The sequence below is a fragment of the Indicator indicator genome, chromosome 13 (assembly GCF_027791375.1).
Source record: "Indicator indicator isolate 239-I01 chromosome 13, UM_Iind_1.1, whole genome shotgun sequence".
NCBI lineage: Eukaryota > Metazoa > Chordata > Aves > Piciformes > Indicatoridae > Indicator > Indicator indicator.
The window spans coordinates 22,269,277-22,278,098 of record NC_072022.1 but is presented as its reverse complement, the minus strand read 5'-3'; the positions used below and the strand labels follow the sequence as shown (position 1 = coordinate 22,278,098).

General features: G+C 42.9%; 1 protein-coding gene across 2 annotated transcripts; it reads left to right on the top strand.

Annotated features, from left to right (window-relative positions):
* Nucleotides 1-2,467: 2,467 nt before the first annotated feature.
* On the top strand, nucleotides 2,468-6,668 carry ZNF639 (zinc finger protein 639). Of its 2 annotated transcripts, none has more exons than XM_054386063.1 (5): nucleotides 2,468-2,522; nucleotides 2,916-2,983; nucleotides 3,557-3,664; nucleotides 5,077-5,214; nucleotides 5,481-6,668. In XM_054386063.1, the coding sequence occupies exons 2-5, from the start codon at nucleotides 2,926-2,928 to the stop codon at nucleotides 6,626-6,628; spliced, it is 1,452 nt and encodes a 483-aa protein (XP_054242038.1). In that variant the 5' UTR covers nucleotides 2,468-2,522; nucleotides 2,916-2,925; the 3' UTR covers nucleotides 6,629-6,668. The 2 variants fall into 2 exon arrangements, with proteins under 2 accessions (XP_054242038.1, XP_054242037.1); XM_054386062.1 differs by having other exon boundaries at nucleotides 5,077-5,220.
* Nucleotides 6,669-8,822: the final 2,154 nt, after the last annotated feature.

Below are 8,822 nucleotides of genomic sequence, written 5' to 3'. Positions count from 1 at the left end.
TATGGCTGCACTAAACAAGGGAGAACAAACTGAACTGGGATGTCAGGATCTTGTTTGATCAGTAATTCAGTTCAGGAGATAACAGAACACATTTATTTAATTTGAGGGCTCAGTAGTGTGCCTTCAAAAGGCTACCTTTATATTCATGCTGCTTACCATCAAAACTTCTCTGTGATCATAGGATGAAGCTCTTTATGTAGCTCTAACCAAATCAGATCACCACAAAGCCATGTTTCCAAGTTTCGGGACAAAGACTAAAGGTAGGGTCTTACAGAGTAAATCCAATCTCAGTGTCCAGCTAATGAATGAAACAGAGGCCAGAGGCAGGATGGGTTTTTTACTAATCAGTGGAGCAACAACTTCGGGGATGTTGTAGGTTCACACTCTCACAATATAGTTGTCTGCTAATTGAAAGGTTGATCTTAGGTAGGTAACTTCAGGCTGAGCCAAAGCAGAACAGCTCAATAAATGAAATGCTTGATAAAATTCGATGTAACAGTCTCCCTTGTGTCTTCCACCTACATTACTTATTTTTCAAGGGGTTGAGATGCTGTTTGAAATATGCACCTTTGGAGATAAATATAACTTACTCCTCTTTCCTGTGGAGTTAAAAAACTTAAGTGAGCAGAAAAGTGGGATTCTTTAATGGTTATAAATTTAGGGAAGGCTGGAAAGGAGAAAGTGCGTGTTGTACCTCTCCGATCCTTATTTTATATTGATTCTTCTACGCAGCAGCTTTAAGCCACAGCTTCTCCACGGCTGCAAAACGCAAGCTTGTGCTTTCCGGAGCCCTGGCTTTGACATCAGGCTCTGTTTTGTGCCCCCCACCCCCGTGTATTTGCTGTTGGCCTTTCTCAAAGGACACTGGACGTTGCCAGGTGCGGGGAAAGCCCTGGACCCAGCCTCCCTGTGAAAATGTGCTGCTTTTGCCTTTCTCTGGGTGTTCATTCTGCTGCGGTGGGATGACGCTATCGTGTATCAATTAAAAAACAAAGTTATTCCTCCCCTCCTCTCCCCGGTTAGTGCGGAGGCGAGCGGTGGGGCAGGCAGCAGGCGTCGGAGCGACCACCAGGGGGCGCCATGTCGGCGGCCGCCGCCCGCCCCGCCCTTTTCCCCACGGGGAGAGACGCGTTCGAGGGCGGCCGCGGCCCGTGCTGGGCGCGGAGCGGAAGGTGAGTCCTGGCGCCGAGGCAGGAGGGGAGCGGCCGCCGGCGTCGCCCGCAGCCCCCGCGGGGAACTCCGTGCCTCGGCCGGCGGCCGCCTCCCGCCAGGCTTTCAGACCGCCGCGTGCGGCCCGGGTGTCGCGGCCCGGCGCTCCGCACCCGCCCCCATCTTGCCCCTCGCCTCGCCGCCATTTGAAGCGCGGACCCGCGGCCCTCCCGCTCCGTCCCCGGTGAAGGGGGCTGAGCAATGACTCACGCTCCGCTGCGCGCTCCGGCCGCCGCCTTTCCGCACGCTGAGGCGAAGCTTGGGCCTGCGGCGCTCTCCGGTGGCATCTCCGGGCTGGGCCCTTTCTGCGCTGCTGGAGCGTGGCTGCTGCCTCGCCCCTGCCCCCGGCTCCGCGCCTCGCGGCCGCCCGCGACTCCCCCACCCCAGCCTGCGGGGCGGAGCGGAGCGGCGCGATTGCCGCGCTCCCGCTCGCGGTTCCCCGCTGCGGCCTCTGCGAGGGCCGCGGCCAGCCCGGTGGGAGCTCGGGGGCCGCGGATCTCGTGGTTTAGGGTCTTCATGAGTATTCCCCATAACCGCGCCGAGACTCTGGGAGCGGTGTACCGGGGAAAGCTGCTAGAGCAGAGCAGCGGGCGTTCCTGTCTTGTGGGCCGATCCCTGGCGAAAAGGTTGAGCCGCGTTAATGGGAATCAAACTTGCATTTCAGTATTATGTAGGTTCTTCTCTCACAATCAGAAAAGGCGATGGTGGTATTGGATACTTCTAGATGATGCTAAACACTCTGGGTTTTCTGTGTAAAATTCTAATGCAGACATTATTTCACGAGAACGGTTGAAGAGGATCTTTTGTTTCATGCTTTCATTAACTTTGGCTTTAGAAGATCCTGGGCCCTTAAGTGCTCCAGTGTTGAGGTGAATCATATCAGACTCCATGGCCACAGCACTTTCTTCAAAACTCTTTGGGCCTCTATATAGCTCAAGTATTTTTAGTATCATGTCTTAATATTTTTACATTGTCAGGGGCTGTGAAGTGCAGTATAATCCAACTAACCTGGACCAAAAGGAAAAAAACTGAAAAAAATCTGTCTACTCATTTTTATACCCTAAACCAAAATTTTTAACAATTTTATGTTGTGTTTTTAGGTTCCATTTCCATAGTTTCATTTTGTGTACTACTTGTGTATCTGACTTCTAAATATATTTAGTGCCCACATTTTATAGTCTTTTAAAATGCTGTAATCTTACAGATGAAAATCATCTTGAACTGATGTATTCATACTGATGTATTGGAAAGCTGTACAGCCACTAGCTTCTTAGCTGCTCTGCTTGCTGATACTGAAGAGTCAAGAACTTGTGGTAAGAGAGCATGATTTTATTAGTATTTTCGACATTAAAACCTTTATCTGAAGGACTCTGCCTCAGAATGCCAAAACACCAGAGCATTGGACAACTGCATTGTAGGTTACACTGAGTACCTGAGTGCCTCGAGGCCTGACCTGTCTGTCTTCACGCTGAGCCTTTTGTTCCAGGGCAGGAACTTGAAATGAGACTTCAGTACTTGTGTGCATTTAATGTGTTCTCAACTGTAACAAAATGGGCTGAGGGTGAGGAAAAAGGAGTAGGAAAAAATCCTCTTGTATTTCACGTGAGGATTTTCAAAATGTTTGCATTGATTTATAAAGTAATGAAAGGTAATCTAAATACAAACAAATTTAATCCTTGAATGTTTTCACTTTACAATTAATTTAGACTGTGCAAAATGAATGAGCATCCTAAAAAGAGGAAAAGGAAGACGCTGCATCCTTCTCGATACTCAGGTCAGTCTAGAGGTTGAGTCATGTACTCTTGAAGGCTTTTTGTTGTCTCTCATAATAATTACTTTGTGAGAAGGAACCACACGAGCTAACACATGGAAAATCAGTACCATAAAGGGTGGTGGGATAGGAAGTCATGGTCTGAATGTATTGAGTGCCTGCTCTGCGTGCTCTGTTGTTAAGCCACGTGCAGTCAGTGCCTCTGAGTGGTTTTGTTTGTACTCCCTGCAGACGGGGAAACTTGCTCAAGATACAAAATGAGGATGATTCTACTAACACGCAAGGGTAGGAATTTTGTGAAAGCTGGGATGGGGGTGTCCAGAAGTCTTTAGTGCTGACTGAACTGTGCGCTGTCTTTATTGGGAGCAGCTTGGTGGTGGCTTTATCAAATACTCTAAATGTCAGGGTAGCAGCTGAAAGTTGTAAATCACAACAGAAATGTTGCCAGTATAGAATTCTCCTGCACAAGAAGTAATAATGTCATCAGTGAAGAGAATTGCAGTGAGCATTAAATGCATAACAAAGATGCATCAGTGTGTTAATGTTAAAACTTGCCTTTATATTTGTTTGGTTTAGATTCTTCAGGTGCAAGCAGATACATTGACAACAGTGGAATTTTTTCTGACCACTGCTATAGCGTCTGTTCGATGAAACAGCCAGACATCAAGTTTTCTGAAAACAGAGGTAAGACTACATTGTGGGGTCTTGTTCTGCAGTTCTTTACTAAGTGTGTCGTGCTCCTAGTCATAGAAATAGAATACAAAGTACATAGTGGGTGATTTCCAAGCATCATGATCATAGAATCAATCGTAGAATCATTACAGTCTGACTGTAACCCAAGTACTATGATCACTAAACTGTGTCCTGAAGTGCCCCATACTTCTTGAATATCTCCAGGGATGGAGACTCCAGCACCTCCCTGGGCAGCCTGTTGGAATGCCTCACCACACTCAGCAAAGAACTTTTTCCTAATATCCAATCTGATCCTCTTCTGGCACAGCTTAAGTCCATTTCCTCTCATCCTATCACTAGTTACTTAGCAGAAGAGGCCATCATTGGCCTCCTTTCAGGTAGTTACAGAGAACAGAAAGATCTCTCCTTGGCCCTCTTTTCTCCAAACTAAATGACCCCAGATCCCTCAGCTGCTCCTCGTATGGTACCCTCCAAACCGCTTACCAGCCTCATTACTCTTCTCTGGACACACTCCAGGACCTCAATGTCTTTCCTATGCTGTGGTGCCCAGAATTGAACATGGTACTCATGCTGTGGCCTCACCAGTGCTGAATACAGGGGCATGATCACTTCCCTGCTCCTGCTGGACACTCTGTGCTTGATACAGGCCAGGATGCTGTTGGCCTTCTGTATCTATGTGACTTATCCATGCTTTAGACTGATGGAAGGTTGTTTAATCATTATAACCAAAATAGAATTTTCAAAATAGAAATGACAAAAAGATCCTTCTGTTTTACAGCATTTATATTATCATTAGACTTCTTTATGTAATATATCTACCAAGTAATGTAAAGCTGATGTAAGTAATGTTTCGTATGAACTTTACCACCAACATTGGTATTTGAATATTGCATTGAACTGTACTTGTGGGGAAAAAAATGCCTTTCTATAAAACATCTGCTAGTGGATATAAAGTTTGGCAGAGCACATGTGAAGATGCATTTTTATTATTTTTCTTCTCAGTCTGAAAAATTAGCCAGCAAGTCTCCAGAAGTATTATGTTTTAAAATGTGATGTTCTGAAATATTTAAAAATATTTTTTAAGCGTTGTATCTTTCAAACATAAAGTTTTGTTTGAAGACTATAAAGTTACTTCCAGTGTACTCAACTGACCACTTTTGATGAGATTTTAAAGACAGAGCAGTCATCTTCTGAATTCTTCTGTTGTCTTCTGTATGTATGGAAGTAATATTTAAGTATTGTTACTTTCTGTAATGTGGGTTATGGTGTGATTAGTACATGAAGACAAATCTACACAACTAGAATAAGTAAATAACCACAGATTTTATTTGCTAAGTTAAAGAATCACAGTGATGCTAGTATGGACAAATGATGATAGAAAATGCTTCTTTTTATTTTTGCAGGTAGATTCCACAGTCCTGTGCAGAGCCTAGACACGGATGATGATGGGAGTCCTGTGCATGCTGGGACTTCTCAGTGGAGTGGGTCACATTCAAACGTTGGGGGGTTGCACTATGCAGACCCTAAAAGGAGGGATAAAGGTAAAGGTCAGTGTGTTTTTTCAGCTCAGGCACTGGGAACCTGTAGAGCAGCACAGCTGCTGGCCTTTAAATAAGCTTTTTTGCTTTGGCTGAAGAGGGTGAAGGATTTGTAGTTTGTTATTTATTTGTTAATCGAACATAAAACAATCTGGGGAAAAAGAACTGCTTTTTCATTTGTAAGCTGCTACAACTAACTGAACAGTGAAATGTGGATCCAGGTGTTTTGCAGGGTTTTTTAACCTTCTGTTACATATTACCTCCTGCAGATAAAGGTACTAATAATGGAATGTGCAGAGACTTATGTGATTCACCTATATTCAGTGACAGCCCTACAGAAGAAGAGAAACCTCTTGATATTCAAACCGTAGAAATTTCTACAACAGAAGTGAACGCTGTAGAAGTTCACGATATAGAAACACAAACTGTCTCACCTGAGAAGCTAGAAGCTGAGGACCTAGAGGAAATCCCTCTGGAAACCTGTAAAATGTTTGAAAAGAACCAGGCTTTGAACATCACAGCTCAACAGAAATGGCCTTTGCTGAGGGCCAACAGCAGCGGCTTATACAAGTGTGAGCTCTGTGAGTTTAATAGCAAATACTTCTCTGATTTAAAGCAGCACATGATCCTGAAGCATAAGACCTGTACAGACACCCACATCTGTAAAGTTTGTAAAGAAAGCTTCTCCAGCAAAGTGCAGCTTATTGAACATGTAAAGCTGCACGAGGAGGATCCATACATCTGTAAATACTGTGATTACAAAACTGTGATATTTGAGAATCTGAGTCAGCACATTGCAGACACTCACTTCAACGACCACCTGTACTGGTGTGAGCAGTGTGACATGCAGTTCTCCTCCAGCAGCGAGCTGTACCTGCACTTCCAGGAACACAGCTGTGACGAGCAGTACTTGTGTCAGTTCTGCGAGCACGAAACAAACGACCCAGAAGATCTGCACAGCCACGTGGTGAATGAACATGCCTGCCGACTGATAGAGCTAAGTGACAGCTATAACAACAAGGAGAGAGGACAGTACAGCCTCATAAACAAAATCAGTTTTGACAAATGCAAAAACTTCTTTGTGTGCCAAGTGTGTGGCTTTAGGAGCAGGCTGCATACAAACGTGAACAGGCACGTAGCTATTGAGCACACCAAAATATTCCCTCATGTTTGTGATGACTGTGGGAAGGGCTTTTCAGGTATGTTGGAATACTGCAAGCATTTAAGCTCTCATTTATCTGAAGGGATTTATTTGTGTCAATACTGTGAATATTCAACAGGACAGATTGAAGACCTTAAAACTCACTTGGATTTCAGGCATTCAGCAGATTTGCCTCATAAGTGTACTGATTGTTTAATGAGGTTTGGAAATGAAAAAGATCTTTTAAGTCATCTTCAGATACATGAGACAGCGTGATTACTTTCTTTCCCAGTAAGCAGTTTGTTAGAATTGGAATTAATTTCCAGTCGCTGGAAGCTGATATTAAATACATTTCTAACAGCAATTGTACAATTCTAATGTTTTCATCTTTGTATCAGCAGAGCATGTTTAACAACTTGGTGTTGTGAGTTTCCTTACCTAGGGGTTTCAGTAGAAATAATCATGTTTATAGTGTGATGGGTCTGCTTTTAGGGGGACAGTGGGAGTAGTTGTGTGTTGTGATAGCAGTTCTGATGGTCGTCCTGCATTTCCACATCTGTACAATATCAGCTGTCTCGAGTTTAAAAAGGACAAAGAGCAATGCAACATCTAGCTCCATGCTGGAGTGACACCATGGGGATCTCAATTGCATATGCAGCTCGTGTTACCCTCTGTCACAGCAGGTTGTGGTGCTGATGTTTAGCAAAAGTTATACCAGCCTGGCAAAGATAAAGGTGTTCCAAAAATTCCCTGGCATGGATGTCTCCAATTGACATACCAGCCTGCGTTTCCCACCTCATACTCTTGACAAACTTTAAAAATTGCCCTGGTTTTCTCTTGGGGGTACCTATTCGACCTTGTCATTCGCTTTGAGCAGTGTTTAATTTGAACTCCAGTCTGTGGAACTATTAACAATTGTCTTTCACACGTTTACTACAGACCTCCCACGTGATTTTTATCTCTTATTTACCTTCAGATCCTGTTTTTTAATGCACCAAGGAGACACACATTGCTTGTGTGTGTAGATTAGGTCATGTTATAAGGAGTAAAGGGAACCTGCAACTTGATCCATCTGAGAATGCACAAAGTGTGATTTTCTTTTTTTATCTAAATGCTAATTTAGCTGCCACTAATGATGTATGTCACCAACTTTATTTAGAGAAAGCCTCTATTAGTTATTATAATGATGTATATTTATAATTAGCTTTCTACTGCTAGTAATTTGAGGACTGTTATTTTAATTCTGTAAATTTTAAAGTTCTATATACTGGCTTAAAAAAATTGTATTAACTTCAGTCACTTTCAAATAATTTCACACATCTGCCACTATAATTGTTACAAATGAATATTTATAGTCCATCTGCAGCTGTATTTCTGAGTGGAGGCTGGACAGATAAAAATAAGGGTGAAGTCATTTTGATCTAGTTAGCAGGGTAAAATTACCCATGAACCTATGGATTTTCTTTCTGCATTGGCTGTAAATTTGTAATTTAAGAATGTCTAATGCAAGCTTTGTATAAATATAATTAATGTATAAAACACTGCTTGATCAGTGAGATTGGGTGTTACCAGCTTCAAGGTATGCAAGGGTCTTTGCATTTGAATTTTAAAGCTAAAGATAAAAATTGGCTGGATATTGACATTTCACTAAATTCTAGAGAAATATAGCTGAAAACTCCACTAGAAGCCAGTTGGCATCTTTTTATTTGTTAGCAGGCAAGACCTTTTTTGTCTGTTTGAAATGCTGGTTTACTACTAAATCTGTGTAGTCACTGAAAAGGGCAACCTGATGGTGTCCTGACTGTGTTTTCTTAGTGTATTGCATAGAGCACCACAGTGTCTGTGGTAGTATTGCTCATTTCCCATTTTGAACACATCCATCCTGACTGGCTTAAAACAGCAATGATACAGTTAACAAAGAACTAATGACAATTATTTTATGTATGGAAAGTGTATTTTATACATAGGTGTATAACTCAGAGAAGGGGGATGCTGGGTCTCTTAAAACCCTGTTCTTGGTGTTGACACAGATGCAGCAGCACAGTTGTGCTCTGGAGAGCAAGCTGCTCCAGGGGGCAGTGATAGGAAGTGGGGGAAAAAAAAACACCAAATAAATGAGTGGGTGTGTATGCTTGTGTAGATCAACACTGACTTGCACAGGAGAGGTAGTCTCTTGCAAAAGCACAGGGTCCCATGACACAAAAAACTTGCATGTTGACTACTGAGTAACTTCATGGCTATCTTTGAGTTGTGTTACTGCTAATCTCTAAACTGGGAGTGAAAAGAATACCCCATGGGAATGTTAAGCCAAATCATTACTAACTAAAATGCACCCCATGATGTTCAATTAAAACTATATTCAACTTTGTCTTAGGTTGGACTTTATAAACAAGGGACTAATGTTAGCATTTTCTTCTTGGTATGTGTCAGAAAGTAAATGGAAACGTCCAGGAGTACCTTTACCTTAGCA

Excerpts from the sequence above, each read along its gene's own strand:
- ZNF639 (XM_054386062.1), top strand. The coding sequence starts at position 2,926 with ATGAATGAGCATCCTAAAAAGAGGAAAAGGAAGACGCTGCATCCTTCT. Across the intron at positions 2,984-3,556 it reads GCATCCTTCTCGATACTCAG|ATTCTTCAGGTGCAAGCAGA; the intron begins GTCAGTCTAGAG and ends TGTTTGGTTTAG. Across the intron at positions 5,221-5,480 it reads AAGGAGGGATAAAGGTAAAG|ATAAAGGTACTAATAATGGA; the intron begins GTCAGTGTGTTT and ends TACCTCCTGCAG.